The sequence below is a fragment of the Suncus etruscus genome, chromosome 1 (genome assembly GCF_024139225.1).
Source record: "Suncus etruscus isolate mSunEtr1 chromosome 1, mSunEtr1.pri.cur, whole genome shotgun sequence".
Taxonomy (NCBI): domain Eukaryota; kingdom Metazoa; phylum Chordata; class Mammalia; order Eulipotyphla; family Soricidae; genus Suncus; species Suncus etruscus.
Window position 1 is genome coordinate 33238422 of NC_064848.1, and position 19411 is coordinate 33257832.

The window sequence follows — 19411 nt, forward strand, 5'->3', positions numbered from 1 at the left end:
CTCCTATATCAAAGAAATTTAGAATGTCTACATTGATCATTACTTTATTTCTCTTCATCAGAATGTTAGTTTTAGTAAACTAGTAAGAATATAAGAAACTTTCTTCTTTAGATTAACAATATTGACTTTATAGAGCCAGTTGAACACAAGTTAGTGTTTGCAACAAACATTCTTTGGGAAGAGAATGGTGTTCAAGAAAGCATTGTTATAGGAGCAAAAACACGGAGAAAAAGAAGCACCTGGAGAGACTGGTCCTTTGGTAGAAAAGGATTATTATCTTATCAACTTTATTTATTTATTTGTTTGTTTGTTTGTTGGCTGGTTTTTGGGCCATACCCAGTGGAACTCAGGAGTTTCTCCTGGCTCTTCACTCAGAAATCGCCCCTTCCCAGTATGGGGGACCATATGGGATGCTAGAATCGAACCTCATCCATCTGGAGTGTGCTGCATGCAAGGCCAATGTCTACCACTGTGCTATCTCTCCAGCCTTAGAAGGGATTTATTCTTGAAGATTTACATTACAAAGAAAATTGACATGACAAAGTTCACATCATTGGGGAACTCCAGCCAGTGGGCCCTTCAGCACCAGGCTCTAGAGTTTGTTCTAGAGGCTAAGCAGAGTCATCATACCTTATTTCATGAAAAAATGAAATAGTATATTTGAGAAGTTTAAGGCACAGCTATAAAGATGACTTAATATTCAGAAAGACTGCAGTTAGAGAAATAGTTAGCTGTGTTGTCATTGAAATTACTGTCTTATAGTGAAGAATCCTGAGAAAATATTATGCAGGAGACATTTTAGAGGTTTAATAATTTCTAGGTTTTTAGGGATGATGGAGAAGATGGAGATGAGGCAACTTGAATGTAGTAAGAATTGTGTCATTGATTCCAACATAGAAGGTATGTTAGTTTAGCTATCTTGAGATTAAATCATCTCCTGAACTTTTAAATAATAACAACAGTTAAGATACCAATTTTATGGAGGGAATTTTGGGGCTGAAGATTATTAAGAATTTGGTGTTCCCTTTTTCCCCTTACTTTGAGCACCTTGGAGCTCAGGGATTACGTCTGGTGTTATACTCTGGTTTTGAGAGTAACATGTGATAACAGGGATCAGACTCAGGTCTAGTTCTGTCCTACACACATCAGTGTTTGGAGCATTTCTTGGCTCTGTTCTTGTGGATTGTGTCAGTATGTTCCATGGCATCATGTGGTGTGTTGGGGATTCCTCCTGCATTCCAAGTATGCTTGCATCCTATTGTACTATCTCTCTGATGCCTGTCTCAAAATTTTTGAGCTGAACCTTAATGGTAATAATTTCAACATCAATGTAGTGATAAGTAAACTTAATGGTTTCAAAACTATAGTCACCTTTATACGCCAGATATGTTAAGGGTTGTTTAGAAATATTAGTTAAAACTTTGAAACTACTCTTGAATAACTATTTGAATGATATTTGTTATTGCATGGCTTGTTGGTTTATAAACAATTTAGCTTGTAGGCATTTAATGAAGATATGACTTTTATGTATTCTTGAAAATTACGATCCACTGATTTAAAATGATCTTTTCTTTGAACTTGTTACATGTAACATTTCTCCTTCTAGTGGTTCTATTTTTTGTGAATGGTAAGTGCTTTAGGTGTTTGTTTACTTTGTTTGAATGCATATATTTATATATAAACACAATTAAAACCTATCTTGAAGAAAATTTAGCACATTGTTTAATTCAGCACATTGCTGATAATCATGAACTGGTTATTCTTAATTTATTGGCCAACCTAGGTTCTTTTGCTTTACAGTACTTTCAACCTTCAGTATATTAATTAATTATTATATTTGGTTTTAGGGTCACACAGGGGTGCTTTCAACTGCACTCAGGGATCAATCATCTCAGACATAGCAAACAATTGAGGGTGCCAGGGATCAAACTTAGTTGTGTTGGTTGCCAGAATCCTTATTTGATTGATTATTAAGATGGGATGGGAGTTCTGTGTTACAGGATGATTTCAGGTATATGTTCTTTTGATTTATTTTCTTTACACAGTACTCTATGAACTGTGCAATGTAGTTCAACATTTTATTTTACCTGTTGTTACTGGGAATGTACAGGCTGCCACCTCTAGAATAAATTGCGTTTATCACTTACTGAATGTTTGAAAATGTTGAACATTATCCTCAATTATGTGGTGACTAAATGTTCTATAAGATACATTCTGAGTATGACTTAGTTTGATTCTAAAGAGCTAGTAAAATGTTTAAAGCACTCCAACACCATTTCATTTTGTTTTCAGTGCACCTGCAGGAAAGACATGGTGAAAATTTCAATGGATATTTTTGTGAGAAAATTTCAGCCAGACAGATACCAGCTTTGGAAGCAAGGAAAAGATCTCTATACAATTGATCACACAAAGCCAACTCCAGAATCCACCCCTGAAGTAAAAGTGTGGCTGCAGAGGAGGAGGAAAGTAAGAAAATCATCCAAGAGGTAATGATATCTTTCTAATCCTCGCTTCCTTGTTCTTACTCAATTGAAATGAGTAAGATCCTTAAATTTGATGTTCTCAAAGGCCATTTATTTGCATTTTTGTACTTATTTTTATCATATTTTTGATGCATTGCTGATATATGTTCTGATTGATTTTTTATTAACCCCAGTCCTCTTTATGACTTGACAGAGAACATAGATATATGACATATAACTCATTTGAGATGCTATTCAGAAGGTTGAGACAATCAATGGACTCTTCAGAAAATCTGATCTTATAGGTCTTGATCGATATGATTAGCTTTCTTTTCTTTCCTTTTTTTTTTTTTTTTTTTTTTTGTGGTTTTTTGGGTCACACCCGGCAGTGCTCAGGGGTTACTCCTCCTGGCTCCATGCTCAGAAATTGCTCCTGGCAGGCATGGGGGACCATATGGGACGCCGGGATTCAAACCAATGACCTCCTGCATGAAAGGCAAATGCCTTACCTCCATGCTATCTCTTCGGCCCCATTCTTTTCTTTTCTTTTTTTTTTTTTAAAAAGTCATGTGCTCTACAAATTGAACCACATCCCTAGCCTCCTCCTTCTCTTTTCTTTTCTTATCTTCTTTTTCTTCTTTCTCTTTTTCTTCTCTCTTCTATTCTTCCTCCTCTTTTTCCTCCTCCTCTTACTCTTTTCCCTTCTCCCCTTCCTCTTCCTCCTCCTTCCCTTTTTTATTCTTCTTCCCCTTCTTCCTCTTCTTCCTCCTTTTTCTCTTCTAACTCTTCCTCTAACACCTCTTATTATTATTCTCTTCCTTCGTCTCTGGGACTCAAATGACTCCTTTGTTGTTTCTGTTGAATTTATCAAAGACTTCTATTTTCATCTGTTCACATTCTCTGAGAAGTTTATCTATTTTCTGATCATTTACTTTAAGGTTCTCTTTCAATCTCTTGTGCTATATGGAGTTGTTTTGCATCTCATCCTTCTGGCTTTCTGACCCCATCCCCAGCTGCTGTTACTTGTTGTAGAGGCTTTTCATTGAGGTTTTTATTCCATCTACTGAGTTTTTCAGACCTGTTGTTTCAGTTTGGAGTTTTCTGAGTTCTATTTTTGTGGTTTGATCAGTATGATTTATGCTTTCTATGAGTTCTCTGAGCATCCTCCATATTTCTACTATAAACACCCTATCTAGCTGGTTGGTACTTTTCATGTCATAGAGCTGCTATCTTCATTCTCTATATGTGGGTTTGTCCTGCATTGTTTCCTCATTGCCACACATGTAGTGTGGTTTTTACTATGTGCTGTGGTGGGGTTCATGGGTTAGAAGATGTGCATGGCCACAGAGCAACGTCCTCCTCTGGCTCCATCCACCCTTATTGGGTGGGGAGAGCTTACCCATGGGCCCTGGAGAGATTATATTTGATTGTGTCTTCTTGGCTGCTTCGTGCAGAAAAATATGATTAACTTTCTGATTTGGTCTTAGAATTTGTTGCTATCCCTTAATTATTTACTTATTTACGGAAGTCAGATGGAAGAAATAACACTTTGAAATCTCAGTGAATGTTTTCCATTTTATTTTATAGGCTCTATGTTATTAATAAATTACTTTTGCATAGTAAGAGAATAGGCTCTTAAATAAAAATGAAAGTAGTAATGATCCTTCTAGAACAATTTTTGACCCCAGTAGTCAAAGCTAATTTACTGTCTAACTATTTTATCTTAGATTTCTGTGTCCTGTTGTGATATATATATATATATATATATATATATATATATATATATATATATATATATATATATATACTTTGTTGTTGTTGTTTTTTGTTTTTTGGGTTATACCCGGCAGCGCTCAGGGGTTACTCCTGGCTCTATGTTCAGAAATTGCTCCTGGCAGGCTCAGGGGACCATATGAGATGCTGGGATTCGAACCACCGACCTTCTGCATGAAAAGCAAACGCCTTACCTCCATTTTATCTCTCCGGCCTCCTGTTGTGATATTTCTGTGTTTATATGTATTGACAGTGAAAATCTTGTCACTTTAGTTTGATTTGGAATTTTCCTACATTGAAATGCTCAGAAATATTGTCACATTAAACACGTATTTAAGAAATATACTGCAAGTACAAAAGAAAAATAATTTGGTGTTTGTTGTAAAGATAATTTTAAAAATACATTAAATATAAGCGTTCAGTTAGTCTCCCTTTGCTTAAATCTTTTAGCTAATTATGATTTACCTTTTTTGGGGGGGGCATACCCGTTGATGCTCAGGGGTTACTCCTGGCTATGCGCTCAGAAGTCGCTCCTGGCTTGGGGGACCATATGGGATGCGGGGGGGATCTAACTGCGGTCCATCCTAGGCTAGCGCTGGCAAGGCAGACACCTTACCTCTAGCGCCGCCATGTCGGCCCCATGATTTAACTTTTAATCCTAAAATTTATGTATTCTTCAGAATTTTAGTTAACTTAAAGAAACAAAACCTAGGGGTCGGAGAGATAGCACAGTGGCGTTTGCTTTGCAATCAGCCATCCCAGGACTGAGGTGGTTGGTTCAAATCCCGGTGTCCCATATATTCCCCAGTGCCTGCTAGGAGCTATTCCTGAGCAGATAGCCAGTAGTAACCCCTGAGCACCGCCTGGTGTGGCCCAAAAACCAATAAATAACTAAATAAGTAAATAAATAAATAAATAAATAAATAGAAACAAAACCTAGCAACAGCCTCAGTTCCATTTTCTTATTTATCAAAATAATACTTGGCTTATTAAATTGGTTTTCCTCTTGCCAGCCACTGTATCGTACATTACTTTTATTTTCAGACCTTTTAAAATATTGCTATAACATTTTAGCAATGACTTTGCTCTCAATAAAGCATTGTTTACCAACTATTTGCAATTGTTTTTATTAAAAACTTCAGCATATAGTTATTAAAGCTTAACATTTTAAAATTATTCAACCATAGAATATTTATTTATTTATGTTTGGTTTTTGGGTCACACCTGGCTCTGAACTCAGAAATCACTCCTGGCAGGCTTAGTGGACCATATGGGATGCCAGGATTTGAACCACCATCCCTCTGCATGCAAGGCAAATGCCCTACCTCCATGCTATCTCTCTGGCCCCCAGATATAGATTATTTTGTGTAATGTTTTTAAAATTCTGCAGGTCTTCTTTCACTGAGAATGCCGCTTGTATTGATATATGCTTTAGCTTATTCTTTGCAAAAATACTGTTCTGACTGTAGCTACTTTTGTTCATAGCTTCCAATGTTCAGGTTCCCAGTCTAAGAGGCCCAGGAATGATGAGGAAGAGGATGAGGAGGTGTCAGCTGCAGTCAGTGGAGTTAAAGACTCCAGCCTTCACCTAATCCCTGACCACCTTAACATCAGTGAAAAGCCAGAAGCAGCACCTAAGTCGAGGAGCACAGAAAACCCTTCAGAGGAAGAGATATCTGCTAGCAAGATACAGCTGGATCCAAATTTATCAAATAACACCAGACTCTCTGGTGAGAAATTGGCTCATTATATTGTGCACACAGTTAATATCTGGTTGATGATTTAATGCCTTACATTTATGTTCCCTGAGACAGACACATTACTTCACATATGCCTTTTTTAAGCAGTGAGCTATCTGAGGTTTAGTATAACTTTTTTTGGGGGGTGCGGGGGGGTTTGTTTCTGAGTCACACCCAGCAGGGCTCAGGGGCCACTCCTGGCTCTATGCTCAGTAATCACTCCTGGCAGGCTTGAGGGACCATTTGGGATGCCTGGATTTGAACCACTGTATTTCTGCATGCAAGGCAAATGCCCTTCCTCTACGCAATCTTCCTTGCCCGGTTTAGGATAACTTAAATCAGGTCAAGAGAATGTTCTCAAATTCAGGAGCACTACTGCTGTGTGTAATGGAATTGTGAGTCAGTCTGCAGTGCTTATTTAGTTTACTAAAATAGAAGATTCTAAAATAAAAAAAATATTGGATGAAACTCAACTTATAATATGCAATCATTTTGAGAAAGATTCTCTTGAATTCACATATAAGAATGAAAACCAATTGTAGATAATTTTTTTGGAGATAATTTTAGATAATTCTTAGCTTCAAACTTAACATGAAGGAGAAAATAAAGATTAATGTATTAAAAAAATACAACAGGGGGCAGGAGTGTTAGCACAGTAGGTAGGGCGTTTACCTTAATATTGCCAAACCTGGTTTGACCCCTCACAACCTGTATGGACCCAAGCCTGCCAGGAGTGATTTCTTGTTGCAGAGCCAGGAGTATCTTCTAAGCACAGCTGGGAATTACCCAAAAACAAAAAATAAAACAACAACAATAACAACAAGGATAGAATTCATCCAGTGTTGTGAAATCAGATGCATAGCCCTCTGACTGTTTTCTCTTTACTAAAGCCATCATCTCTGTAAGTCTGAACAGCTTTGACTTTCCCCATTACAAGCATATTTCTCTAAAATTATTTTAATGCTTTGCCTCTTCAATATTTTTTTTAACTGTTTTACCCTTTTACTGGTTGAACTTGTTGATAATTTTCGTGCTTTTCTTATCACTTGTCTGGTTCATCCTTTAATTTTGGCACTCCCTGGAATTACTATCTTCCTGCTTTCTCCTTGTTAAGTACACCATATTTTCTTGTCTGGACTTTTGCAGGAGTCGTTTCTTTTTGTTTTGCCCACTGCCATTCTAGTCACTCTTAGCATGTCTATTCTCTGGTGATAGTAATAGTATTAGTTAAAAATCTAGTTTTTGCCTTCTTGTTACTCTTATTTCACTGAGATAAGAAAAAATCCTTATCATAATTTCACATAATCTGATCCTTGACTATTCCATTTTTATTGCACTTGGGTCCTGAAATAATCTGTTTATAAAATTTAAGCAGTAGTCTCATTTTCACTGAACTTATATCCTTTATTGAAGAGCTATATGAGAAAACATTTAATTAGAATCCAGTATGTTAAGTATCATGGTTGAGATAGCACAGAACATTGCTGGTATATAAAGAAAAGATCTGCAGTAGAAGGCTGGAATAAAAAGATTCTTCAAAAGGATAATTCTGAAATTGACCCTGTATGAGTGTATACAGAAGATTACGAGGTGGAATAGAGAGTAATAGGAATGCTAAGCAGCCAGGCAATACATGCAGATATTATTTTTTTTAAATTTCTTTTCTTTTATGCAGATATTCTTATAGGAAATCACCATAGATCTTATTGTACAGAAACTAGTTTTGTGAATTACTGGGTTATTTAGTGATTTAGGCCAAAGATACGTACCAGTTTTAATTAGTTCTTTGGCTATATATATTTTTTTTTTTAAATTTTTACTCCCCGCATTTGAGAATTGTAGACTTCAGCATTAGAGCCAGCATGGATCAGCTAATGATTCTTATGTATTAGTGTGTTTATGCATGTGCATGCATATGTGTGAGTTTATGGATAGAGAAGGGTGTTAAATAGAAATGGCAGTGAAAGAAAACTTGCGATAGTCTTCTTCCTTTATATTGTCAGTATATAGAGTATTGGTGTAGGAAATAATTTTTATTCCATCTATGCCAGCTTACATATGTTTCTATTTACAGTTTCTGAACTGGATTATTTCATCAGCTGCTCTTGGTATAATATATTAAATTTTGATTATGATTTTTTAAATTCTTTTTTTTTTTTTTTTTTTTTTTTTTTGCACAGAGCATGGCCAATGCCAGTATCACCATCCAGGTTTGATGCTGAGCATAGAACCAGGTATGGCCCAAAAGTGAAAGAAAGAAAGAAAGGAAGGAAGGAAGGAAGAGAAGGAAGGAAGGAAGGAGAGAGAGAGGAAAGAAAGAAAGAAAGAGAGAGAGAGAGAGAGAGAGAGAGAGAGAGAGAGAGAGAGAGAGAGAGAGAGAGAGAGAGAGAGAGAGAGAGAGAAAGAGAAAGAGAATATTTTATATTTGGTTTTGGTGCCACACCTGGCAGTGCTCATGGGTTACTCCTGGCTCTGCACTTAGGAACATTGAAGGTGAGCTCAGAGACCCTATTTGATGGTAGGAATTGGAACCAGGTTGGTCATGTACAATGCAAATGCTCAACTATCACTCCAGTATGTTTTATCACTCCAGTATCTATCATTCTTTTTTTTAAATAGACATTTCAAGATGTTTTTGGTTTGGATAATTACTATAATTAGTATGGCTTTTGACATTGATTGTTAGCAGAGCTTATTAAAAATTCCTTGATTTTCATTTGCCATATTCTTTTGTCAGACCTTTACTACTGCAAATAACATTGCAGTCTTTATTTTATGACCTGTTTGGTTTATATCTATGGAAGTTTAGAGGGCAAGTTTGAGATGGAAGTCTGTTGAGAATAGTTTAACAACTCTACTCATTAATAGTATAATGCAAAATTTATTAACAATCTTGTTTTACTCCTCAGGAAACAACTATTTAAATGCATCTCTAATGGAAGAAAATAAAACTGAGGATGACGGGTCCTATTCCACCACTTCACCTGCGGATCCTAATGAGGTTGTTGATTCTGTATCTCATGGTGACTTGTTATCTGAAGAATCAAACCCACCTAACTTTCTATGGTCTAAATCATCTGAGTCATGTTTCTCAGTTGTGCCAAATAATGGTGCATTGATAGAAGAAGAAGTGAGTTATATGGAGATCTCAGAAATGGCCTTGAACCTGGGAAGAACCTGTAGGAAAGCGAATGGCTTTAAAGTCTGTAGTCTGTGCAATGCTTGTTTTTTTTTTTTTTTTAATTTTTTTTTATTTAAGTAACATGATCATAGTTGGGTTACAGTCTTAAACTGAACACCCCCCTTCACCAGTGTAACATACCCCAACCCCCCTTCCCATCCCCTGCCTGTATTCAAGACAGTTATATACTACAGTTATTTTTTGTTTGTTTTTTGTTTTTTGGGCCACACCCGGCTATGCTCGGGTTACTCCTGGCTGTCTGCTCAGAAATAGCTCTTGGCAGGCACGGGGGACCATATGGGACACTGGGATTCGAACCAACCACCTTTGGTCTTGGATCGGCTGCTTGTAAGGCAAATGTCTCTGTGCTATCTCTCTGGGCCCTACAGTTATTTGTTTTTAAGTTCATTAAATTGTATTTTTTTTCCCTTAAAGGATAAGAGTAAAAAAATATAGTAAAGGTGTGATAGTGGCAATTGCCGTTGTTTGCATAGGTCCAGAAAAATGGGGAAAATGGAAAAAAATCCTTGACCAGATTACATAAAGGCCTCACCCCAGAAGTTTATTGGCATAAGACAGACTCTGGGTTCCAGGCATACCAGTCTGTCCAACCCGAGTCATTCTCTGTGGTCCCGGTGAAACTTTTTCACACTTTAGCTATTTTTGGTATCAGGTTCTTCTTATATATTAAAGATTCTGGATTCTGTGCATTACTTTCATCGATGTCAGGCTGATGTGGAGCATCCTCTAGTTTCAGCATTAAATGCGGAGCGATCTGCCCTGCAAGCAGGCTGTTGCTGAGTTTTGAGAGCACTCTTTGGAGTAAGTCAATGCCAAAGCAGTGGTAGTTCTTCCCTGGTAGAGGCTTGGATCCTGGTAATGTTATAGACAATTGTGGTTGTTTCCATATATGGTATCTATTGTTCAGGTGTGTGTGGGCGATGCCCATTCTTCTAAAGCCTAAGCCAAATCATTATGTCAATGTTCAGGGTATAAGGCCCAACTCCATCACTAAATTTGTGTTCCCATCTCTATTAGATAAGAACTTGTTTCCATATGTATTATTTTCCCATTTAATGTGCCTATGCAAAAGAGAAGCGATGCCACAAGATACTGTAATGCTTGTTTTTAATTTCTTTGTTTTGTGGCAATGGTAATTTCTGAAAACTAGCTTTATTTACACCAAAATCATGCTTTAGGGCACAGGTAACATTTCATCTTGATTGGACTTAATCCTGTTAAGATAATATAAAGTAAGCTTTTGTTATTGAGCTCTCATTTGCATGATGATGATTCAAAGAACACGAAACTTTTGGTGGCACTTTAGAGCTTAATTTCTTTTGATTTCAAAATTAAATTTTTATTTTGAGTTAATTATAGATTCATAATCATTATAAGAATTAGTATAGAAATGTCCTCTGTACACACTTTGCCCAAAGAACTATCTTAGAAAACTACCATATCGGGGCCTGAGAGATAGCATGGTGGTAGGGCATATGCCTTGCATGCAGAAGGACAGTGGTTCAAATCTCGGCATCCCATATGGCCTGCCAGGAGTGATTTCTGAGTGTAGAGCCAGGCGAACCCTTGAGCGCAGCCGGGTGTCAGCCAAAAACAAAAACAAAACAAAAAAAAAAAGAAAACTACCTTAGTGGGCGAGCAGAGTGATCACATGGATCCAGGTTCAATTCTCGCCATCCCTAATGGTCCCTTGAGCCTGCCAATAGTGATTTCTGAGTAAAAAGCCAGTCTTAGCCCTTAATATTACTGGGTGTCACCCCAAAACAAACAGAAAACTACTGTAGGGTGTTGCAACAATAGTGTAATTGATTCAGTTAAGGTACAGAGTTGTTTTTTTCTAAGCTAGAAATGATTTACCTATGTGATTCTGTTCTCCTTCCAGACTTCTGTTTTATCTGTCCGTCCGTCCGTCTGTCTGTCCATCTATTCATCCATCATCTCTATTTTTATTTGTTTTGGGGCCACATTTGGTGATTCTCAGAGGTTACTCTTATCTTTGCCTTCAGGAATTATTCTTGGCAGTGTTGTGAGATCATATGGGATGCCATGGATTGAATCTGGGTTGTCTGCTGGCAAGACAAGAACTCTTCCTGCTATACGGTCTCTCTGGTTTGCACAGCTTCTGTTTTCATTAGGACTCATTTCAGTACTCTTTCCCCAGACATTTTCTTCATGAACTCAGAATATAGTTCAAGCTGGCTTTTCTGCCAGAAACTAGCCTTTTGCCTCATAAAAAACTCATCACTGCTCTTTAGTATTGAGCTTTTTATTCCAATTCTTCTTAGTCTCTTACTTTTTTGTCCTGTTTTGTTTTTGGTTTTTGGATCACACCCAGGGAGCCCAGCAAGTATTTTATCCTCCTGTACTATCTATCCTATCTACCTCTTTGTTCTTTTATGCTCTTGTACACTCTTATTATTACATGCTTTTAGCATGTACTGTCACTGAAGTTTTAAGATTGTGGAGCCAGAGAGATAATGTAGGGCTTACAGAACTTTCTTTTTATGCATCTAGTCTACTGACAGACATCACAGGTCAGTCCCCTTAGTACCATATATAATCCCCTGAGCACCACATGGAACAACTGTTGAGCACAGAGCCAGATATCAGCTCTGAGTACAGCCAGATGTGACCCTAAAACAAAATAAAAAAAAATATTCTGAGTCTCAGTTAAACTAGATTGTTTTGTAGTTATTGTAGGAATTCGGGAACCACTTGTGGCCTATATAATATAGCCAGAGTATTCAAATGGATGAGTTAGAGAGTCTCAAGTATTTGAGCTGGTACTTGGATTTGCCACTTAACAGTCCCATTTCTTGATTGTTCTTCCTTATTTTACCTTACTAAAGGCCTTTTTGTTTGTCTTTGAGTAGCAACAGAGATAAAATAAAATATAGATTATTTAATAATTTGATATACTGATCTTTTTGTGACTGTATATTTTACTGAATTCTAAAATATTTATCAAAAATGGACCAGAAATAAAAACATATCTAATTCATTAGTACCTAAGAGAAATTTGAAAATAATGTTTAAATACTAAACTAAATTTGCAACTTAATTTCATATGGGAATTAAATGTAGCTGAGCAGATAATTGGTTTTTTTTTTTTGTGAAGTGGTGAATGAGTCAACTGCATTTTAAAATTACATTTCATTGCATTCTTCAAGCTAGGTTGGAACTGACAGTAACTTTTTCATTTCCTTGCATTTGGTTGATGTAGTTCTGCCCCCAGTGCCTTAACCTTCATCTTTTATGATTTTTCCGAAACAGAGACAGCTTAGGAAAGCAAATGCTTGACTAGTTCTCTTCTTAGAGACATGATATTATTTGCAGAATATGACATTATTTTCTCACATCATTGTGTCCTTTAAGTAATACAGTTGATTTTTGCATAGTTCTTTGGATTTGTTTTGTTTTTGGATGACATCTGATAGCATTCCTGGCTCTACACTCAGGGATTACTTCTAGCAGACTTCAGGGACCTGTTGCTGTGGTTCTGAACTGTGGGATTGAACTGAGTCAGTCACAAACAAGGCAAACACCCTGCCCTCTGTACTGTCTCTACTGTCCTGTTTGTTTTGTTTTGTTTTGTTTTTGGGCCACACCTACTGATGCTCACCACTCCTCCTGGCTATGCCCTCAGAAATTGCTCCTGGCTGGGGGAACATAATGGAATCTGGGCATTGGACCCAGGTCTGCCCTGGGCAGCCACATGCAAGGCAAACGCCCTACCACCATGCTATTGCTCTGGCCCTGTGGTTTGTTTGTTTGTTTGTTTTGGGGTCACACGAAGTGGTGCTCAGGGGTTACTCCTGGTTTGCTCAGAAATCCTTCCTGGCAGGCACAGGGGACCATATGGGATGCTGGGTTTGAACCACCATCCTTCCTGGATCAACTGTGTGCAAGGCAAACACACTACCTCTGTGCTGTCTGTTTGGCCCCATACTGTCCTGTTTTTATGTAGCTCTGATCACTAAGTCTTAGTTTAAAATGTTAGGAGCAAGGAATGCAGGTCAATTGTAGAGCATATGCCTTTCATGTGTGAGACCCTAGTTGTGTGTGTTTGTCACGCCCTAATGTGTGTCACTCCCTAGCTGTATAAAAGAAACAAAATATTCAGAGTAATGCTCTGTTTATACTTTTATTTGTGGTTTTCACCAATTTTTTTTATATTTTATTTAAACACCTTGATTACATACATGATTGTGTTTGGGTTTTAGTCATGTAAAGAACACCACCCATCACCAGTGCAACATTCCCATCACCAATGTCCCAAATCTCCCTCCTCCCCACCCGACCCCCGCCTGTACTCTAGACAGGCTTTCCATTTCTCTCATACATTCTCATTAATAGGACAGTTCAAAATGTAGATTTTTCTCTAACTAAACTCATCACTCATTGTGGTGAGCTTCCTGAGGTGAGCTGGAACTTCCAGCTCTTTTTCTCTTTTGTGTCTGAAAATCATTATTGTAAGAATGTCTTTCATTTTTCTTAAAACCCATAGATGAGTGAGACCATTCTGCATTTTTCTCTATGTGATCATCATAGAGAGGGTTACCTATCAGTTCTTCCTTTTTTTTTTTTTTTTGAAAATACAGTTAATAAATTTAGACTAGTTTTAAACATATTTTCAAAACTTAGTAACGGATAGAGTTATTACAAGTTTGACATGCATACTCTGCATTTAAAGACACACACAGACACATTTTTGTAGGAGTGAGAATCTTGCAAGTAGAGCCTAGTCTCAAGGGTCACTCTTAGTGATTCTTAGCCCAGCCCTGTGGGCATGCATGGTAGTTGAGTGTTTTTGCCTTGTCCTCAGCCCTTGGAGCTAGCTCCCTGGCCCAGGTGTTTTTACTAATTTTCTCTTGGGAACATTCCAATCTATTTTGACTTATTTTTTGGTTTTAGGTTTTTGCTTTTAGATCACACCTGGTAATGCTCAGGGGTTGCTCTTTGCAGGCTTGGGGGAACCATATGGGATGCGGGGGATCAAATCTAGGTCTGTCATATGCAAGGGAAACGCCCTACCCACTATGCTATCACTCTGGCCCCTATTTTGACTTTTAAAGTATCTTTTTTTTTTTTTGTTTGTTTTTTTGTTTTTTGTTTTTGGGCCACACCCGGCAGTGCTCAGGGGTTACTCCTGGTTGTCTGCTCAGAATAGCTCCTGGCAGGCACGGGGGACCATATGGGACAACGGGATTTGAACCAACCACCTTTGGTCCTGGATCGGCTGCTTGCAAGGCAAACACCTCTGTGCTATCTCTCCGGGCCCTTAAAGTATGTTTTAAACAAACCCAATGTAGGTTGGAGAGTGAGTTCAGATAACTGAATCAAATCCACATTATGTAGAGTCCCCTGGTTTGATTCCTAGCTCACACAGTCTCTTTAGTACTGCTGGAGGTAGCTATATTGCCTACTGGCAGTATTAGGCCTGGCCAGCACAAGGCCTAGGGCTTTTTATTTATTTGCTTTTATTTGGGGACCACACCCAATGCTGCTCAAGACTTACTAGGAAAAATGCAAAACCAGTCACTAAAAAATAAATTACTTTATCTCCTAATTTGTAATAAGTGCAAGTATATTTTCTGATTAGTCATAAGACATTGTAAACAATGTGTTTTTGTCTAAAACCTTCTTTATGTTTTTGTTACAGAACGAGACAGTAGAGGGAGAGACTAAAACTGCTAAAAGTTGGCGTCATCCACTTAGCAAGCCCCCGGCAAGGTCCCCATTGACTCTGGTAAAACAGCAGGTGGCAAGCGATGAAGGTGAGTTTGATGCTTTCCAGATACTATTCTGTTTACTGTAGAGTGTTTATTATATAATTTATTTAATTTATATAATTTATTTACTGTATTGTAAATACAATATCAAATTGATCAAATAGCATGGACATACCAATACGGGATAAAAATTAATACATAAATTTATAGTTTATAAATTTATAATTTATAAAATTTAACAATTTATAGATAAAACAGTAAACAAAGTTTAGGTGAAGGGATTTGGATTTTAGGGAGAAATGCTTGTTTTACACAGTTTAGTCATTTCATTAATAAAAATAAAATTTTGTATGCTAGCATAAAATCGATCATGTATGACCTTGCTTTAAGATGCTCTAGAAGTTGAGAATAACTTCTCTAAAAGTGTCAAATCACAGAATTAATTGCATGTAGTGTCTGGCAAAACATAATTTTTTCTTAACTGGATTCTTTTTATGAGGTAGAGCAGTTTTATTTATAACCAGTTACCAGGTGAAATTTATCTTTGTCTAACAGTTTTCCCATTTTTTTTACTTCTTTTTAAGGAAAAAATGTCCTTTTTTGACCTTCAGTTAAAAACCACATCACTCTCTGAATCCATAGCCCAGAGTAAACCCTGAACCATTGCTGTCCCCCTCCCCCACAAAAAATAATAAGAACAACAAAAACCCAGATCATATTCTAGTTAGTTATTTCTTTCTTTGTCTCTTTGCATAATGAGGATCTTATTTTATTTTAATTTTTTTTGGGGGGTGACACCCGGCAGTGCTCAGGGGTTACTCCTGGCTCCACGTTCAGAAATCACTCCTGGCAGGCTCAAGGGACCATATGGAACGCCAGGATTTGCACCAATGACCTTCTGCATGAAAGGCAATCACCTTACTTCCATGCTGTCTCTCCAGCCCCGAGGATCTTATATTTTTAAATAATTTTTTTATTGACGAAAGTGTTCAGGGCTTACTCCTGGCCTTGCACTCAGGAATTACTTCTAGAAGACTCACAGGACCATACATATATATTGCCAGGGATCAAAGCTGGGTCAGTCGTGTGCTAGTCAAATGTCCTACTTGGTGTACTATAGCTCCAGCCTCTGTAGTCCTCTGAGAATTTTTGACAATTGAAAAAAAAAAAATCAGAGAATTTTAGTGATTGTTTCAAATTTTACAAACTTCTAAACTGACATTGGTGACTGTTCAAGGGCCTGGGGCAAATTTAGTATCATTTGGTACTTGAATATTTTTTGAGCCTTGTATTTCTGTTTTGTGCATTTAACAGTGAATGGATATCATATTAGACATTGATGAGCAGTGAGCTTAGTGCTCATTGGATACATATATCTTCAAACCACTTTTTCTGGGAAATTTCTGCTCTCGAGGCTCCCTCTTGCACTGCTCAGAGAGAAGTAGGTATGTTTGCCAGATAAGAGCATAACCAGATCAGAGCATCTGATAAATTACATCTCTACGTGACAATCAGTGCCCTTCGTTGATGAATGAGCATTTTTTTTTTTTGTCTGCTGAAGCTGAAATTTTGATTCCCCACTGAAAGTAAAAAATAGGGGAAAGTTTGATCTAGCACTTCTGGGATCGAATATTCAGCTAGAGATAAGAATCTGTTCTCTGTACAACACAGTGGCTCTTTGATACTCAGCACCCAAAATGTCAGATCATTCTGATGGTAGAAGATCTAGTAATTTATAGAACCAGTGACTATTTTCAGACTCTCAGCCAGTTCTTTACTGTAAGAATTTACATATGTAATAGTAACACATCAAAGACTATGGTAGTAGAGTAAAGGGATATAAAAAAGAAAATAAGTATGATTTGAATATAGTTCTGTGCATGAAATTAGTATCTAGTTAATTTTTGTGATTAGTGTAAAAAATAATTGTAACATTTATTATTTATAGAGTTAAAAAAATTATTGACTTCGGGGCCGGAGAGATGGCAGTATAGGCAAGGCATCTGCCTTGCAAGTGCTAGCCTAGAATGGACAGCAGTTCTATCCCCAGGTGTCCCATATGGTCCCCGCTCCCCATACCAGGGGCAATTTCTGAGCATATAGCCAGGAGTAACCCCTGAGTGTCAAATGGTTGTGTCCCAAAAAACAAAAAGAAAACAAAACAAAAATTACTGACTTCATTGTTGTTTTCTTTGAACAAAGATCATTTGCTTTGTACTCCTTAAACTAGAAAGCTCAAGAGATCCTTAAATATCTATTAAATTTGATATATTTCAATAAATAAAGAAAAATTTATATTTTATTCTTAATTGGGTTGATTTCACAAATGTTGAATTGAAATGGACTTGATGGAGAATTACTTGGAAGATTATTTTTGTGGCTTTCTGGATATGTACTCCCATCTGTTCTTCTGACCTATTGATATTGTGGTATATTCAGGTGATCTGATTTCAGAATCTTGATTAAAAATTTTTTTTTATTTAAGCACCATGATTATAAACATGATTGTAGTTGAGTTTCAGTCCTAAAAAGAAATCCCCCTTCACCAACTCCACAGATGAGACTATTCTGTGCCTATCTCTCTCCCTCTGACTTACTTCAGCATGATAGTTTCCATGTCCATCCATGTATAGGAAAATTTCATGACTTCACCTCTCTTTATAATTGCATAATTATTCCATTGTGTAAATCTACCAAAGTTTCTTTAGCTATTGAACTGTTGAAAGACATCTTGGTTGTTCTTCAAAAGACTGGAAATGGAACTACCATATTATCCAGCTATACCACTCCTAGGAATATACCCCAGGAAGACAAAAACAAAAAATGCCTTCTGCACACCTATATTCATTGGCGTGCTATAGTCAGAATCTGGGAATAGAACTTTTCTTTTGAGTTACCAAAGAAGGATGGAGTGTTTGCAGAAAAGCTGATTCAACTAGGCTCTGAGTTGGCACTTGTTGTGCAGGACATGGCACATGAGAGGTCTAAATCTGGGGCGGAATGGTGGGCAAGGTCAGAATTCTGCTGCATTATTTTTTTAGTGTTTTTGAAAATCCCTGCTAGTTGCTCTTAAATATTTTTTTTAATTTTGCAATTTCATACAGGATAAAAAGTTAAGACTCTTTGTGACCCAGTATTTCTCACCTTCATTTGCTTTGTCTATTTTACACAGATTCTCCTTTAGAGTATTTAGACTTTTCCTCTTTTTTCTGAATATATCTGCTGCCTCATGCTTCTGTCCATATGCCTGAATCCCTGAATCTTTGTTTCTTCGTCAAAATTACTTATTTCTACCTATACCATCTTTCCTGTATCTACTCTCATAATGTTATACTTAGCAATATCATACCACTTGGCTACTCATAATGTAGCTTATTATTCGTCTGTGTGCTTTGCTTCTTCTTTTTTTCTTGCCTACCTTCCAAAGTCCACTATTTATGACTTAAGTAACCAGTGGATCAAGTAGGAATCCACTTCACCAATGGAAAAAGCAGAAATGATTTTGTCATTGATAACAATGAAGGCAGCCAAAACCAATATTAACTATCACCTTAAAAGGAAATATAATTCTTATCTAGGATATATATTATAATAATAACTTCTTATAACAATATTTTTCTTCAGTAGCATGTTAGCAGTTTGGGTTCAAATAACTACAGAAACTTCTGCATTGATTATAGGATATTAGATATCTCACCTGACATGTTATTTTTTTTTTTTTTTAAGGTATCTTTTTTTTTTTTTTTTTTTTTGGTTTTTGGGCCACACCCAGCAGTGCTCAGGGGTTACTCCTGGCTGTCTGATCAGAAATAGTTCCTGGCAGGCATGGGGGACCACATGGGACACCGGGATTCGAATCAACCACCTTTGGGCCTGGATTGGCTGCTTGCAAGGCAAACACCGCTGTGCTATCTCCCCGGGCCCCTGACATGTTATTTTGAACATTATTGGAACTGTATTAATTTGAATAGTATTAATATGAATAATATTTGAATCAGTCTGCCTAACCCAGGAGTCATTGTTTGTCCTTTGAAATTCTCATCTTTCACACTTGTAAGCCTTTTTTTCCTTACCCTTTGGAAAAGTTACTGTATTTGTTTATATATTACAATTTATTTATCATATCTTTCTTGTTTTGTTTGATTTTGCTTTTAAGTCACACCTGCCAATGCTCAGGGGTTATTCTTTGCTCCACACTTAGGAATTACTCCTGGTGATGTTCGGGGGACCAGGGGATATGGGGGATCAAACTTGGGTTGGTCATGTGCTAGGGAAATATCCTACCCTCTGTACTATCTCTCTAGCTCTTACTCATGTATTTTTGAAAATTTGGGTTGTTTCAAATCTTGGAATCTCTGCATAGTGCTTCAGTGAACATACAAATACGAATACGAATATTTTTTTGAAATAGTGTTTTTGGGCCCTCATGGTACATGCTGAGAAGTTGAATTGCTGGGTCAGTTCTAAGTTTAGTTCTTAGTTTTATTAGAAGTATCCATATTG

At 37.1% G+C, this 19411-nt stretch overlaps 1 protein-coding gene across 1 annotated transcript in view; it reads left to right on the plus strand.

The window, feature by feature from the left end:
- KDM4C (lysine demethylase 4C) overlaps positions 1 to 19411 on the plus strand; it is a 392436-nt gene that overhangs the window by 172092 nt on the left and 200933 nt on the right. The window contains exons 8-11 of the mRNA XM_049770299.1: positions 2293 to 2486; positions 5721 to 5965; positions 8884 to 8975; positions 14839 to 14953. Of these exons, the coding sequence (XP_049626256.1) occupies positions 2293 to 2486; positions 5721 to 5965; positions 8884 to 8975; positions 14839 to 14953 (646 nt within the window). The remainder of the gene's footprint in view (positions 1 to 2292; positions 2487 to 5720; positions 5966 to 8883; positions 8976 to 14838; positions 14954 to 19411) is intronic.